Raw genomic sequence first — 946 nt, forward strand, 5'->3', positions numbered from 1 at the left:
TTGTCGATAATGACTGAAGAATTTATGAAATATTAGCACAAAAGTAAATAAAAGGAATGTGGGTCTAAAATTATGTTCGAACAAAGCAGGCATTGAAACCTTAATATCGAGTAAATTTATTCAACACTTGCATAACAGAAATAAAAATAGAATATAAAAACCAAAAATATTCTTCCGATTTTAATCGTGGGCTATAAGCGCTTTGGTAAAGGCAAAGGTAAGGACGGAAATTTCCAGATGTGTTTAATATGAAATCTTTTAAATAATTTCTTAGCAATGGAAAGTACTGAGACTGATCGCGGATCTGAAATTGCGGGGCTTGTTGAATATGTGAAGAAAATTACTTTTTTATATTCTTTAGATCATCGCGACTGGAATGCAAAAGTGATAAATGTGATAAGCATTTGGTTGATCAATTCAACAGAATTAGTTCTTACAATATTTTACGATTGCGATGTTCTCACTGGTTGCCTTGGATTTCCTGTGGCCCCGGTTATTGATTTATGCTACTTTATTCGGTCCTCTAAAGAAATAATATCTATTCATTCTTTTCACGACATGGTTAACTTCGGTACTGTGCAAGATGATGTTGATGGCTGCCTATTGAAAATTTTAGAGCTTATATATGCTCCCATATTTCGAAATTTTATGGAATGGGGAGACAATGTGAAGCAACGTTTCTGTACGTCCCTGGATAAATTTCTAGGAATCTTAACAGCAATATATTTTAAAATGTCTGGCATGACAGTTCTTTATGTCCCTTATGTAGTCAAAGAAATAGCAAAAGAGATTTCATCGTACGACAGAGAATTTGTCAAGAACTTGGAGTGTATTGCGGTGTCGTGGGCTACGCTTATTCGAATTCTTTTAAATGACAAGACCCTTACCAGTCCAAACGAATATATTAGTGTTGGGGATGAGTTCGAGTTCTGGCTATATCGGTGTA

At 34.7% G+C, this 946-nt stretch overlaps 1 protein-coding gene across 1 annotated transcript in view; it reads left to right on the forward strand.

Moving 5' to 3' along the window:
• Positions 1 to 276: 276 nt before the first annotated feature.
• The window catches only part of kl-2 (male fertility factor kl2), a gene marked incomplete at its 5' end in the record, with an annotated part of 91086 nt that continues 90416 nt past the window's right edge, over positions 277 to 946 (forward strand). The window contains one exon of the mRNA NM_001015505.5: positions 277 to 943. Coding sequence (NP_001015505.5) covers positions 277 to 943 — 667 coding nt within the window. The remainder of the gene's footprint in view (positions 944 to 946) is intronic.

Source organism: Drosophila melanogaster, chromosome Y, assembly GCF_000001215.4.
Source record: "Drosophila melanogaster chromosome Y".
Lineage (NCBI taxonomy): Eukaryota > Metazoa > Arthropoda > Insecta > Diptera > Drosophilidae > Drosophila > Drosophila melanogaster.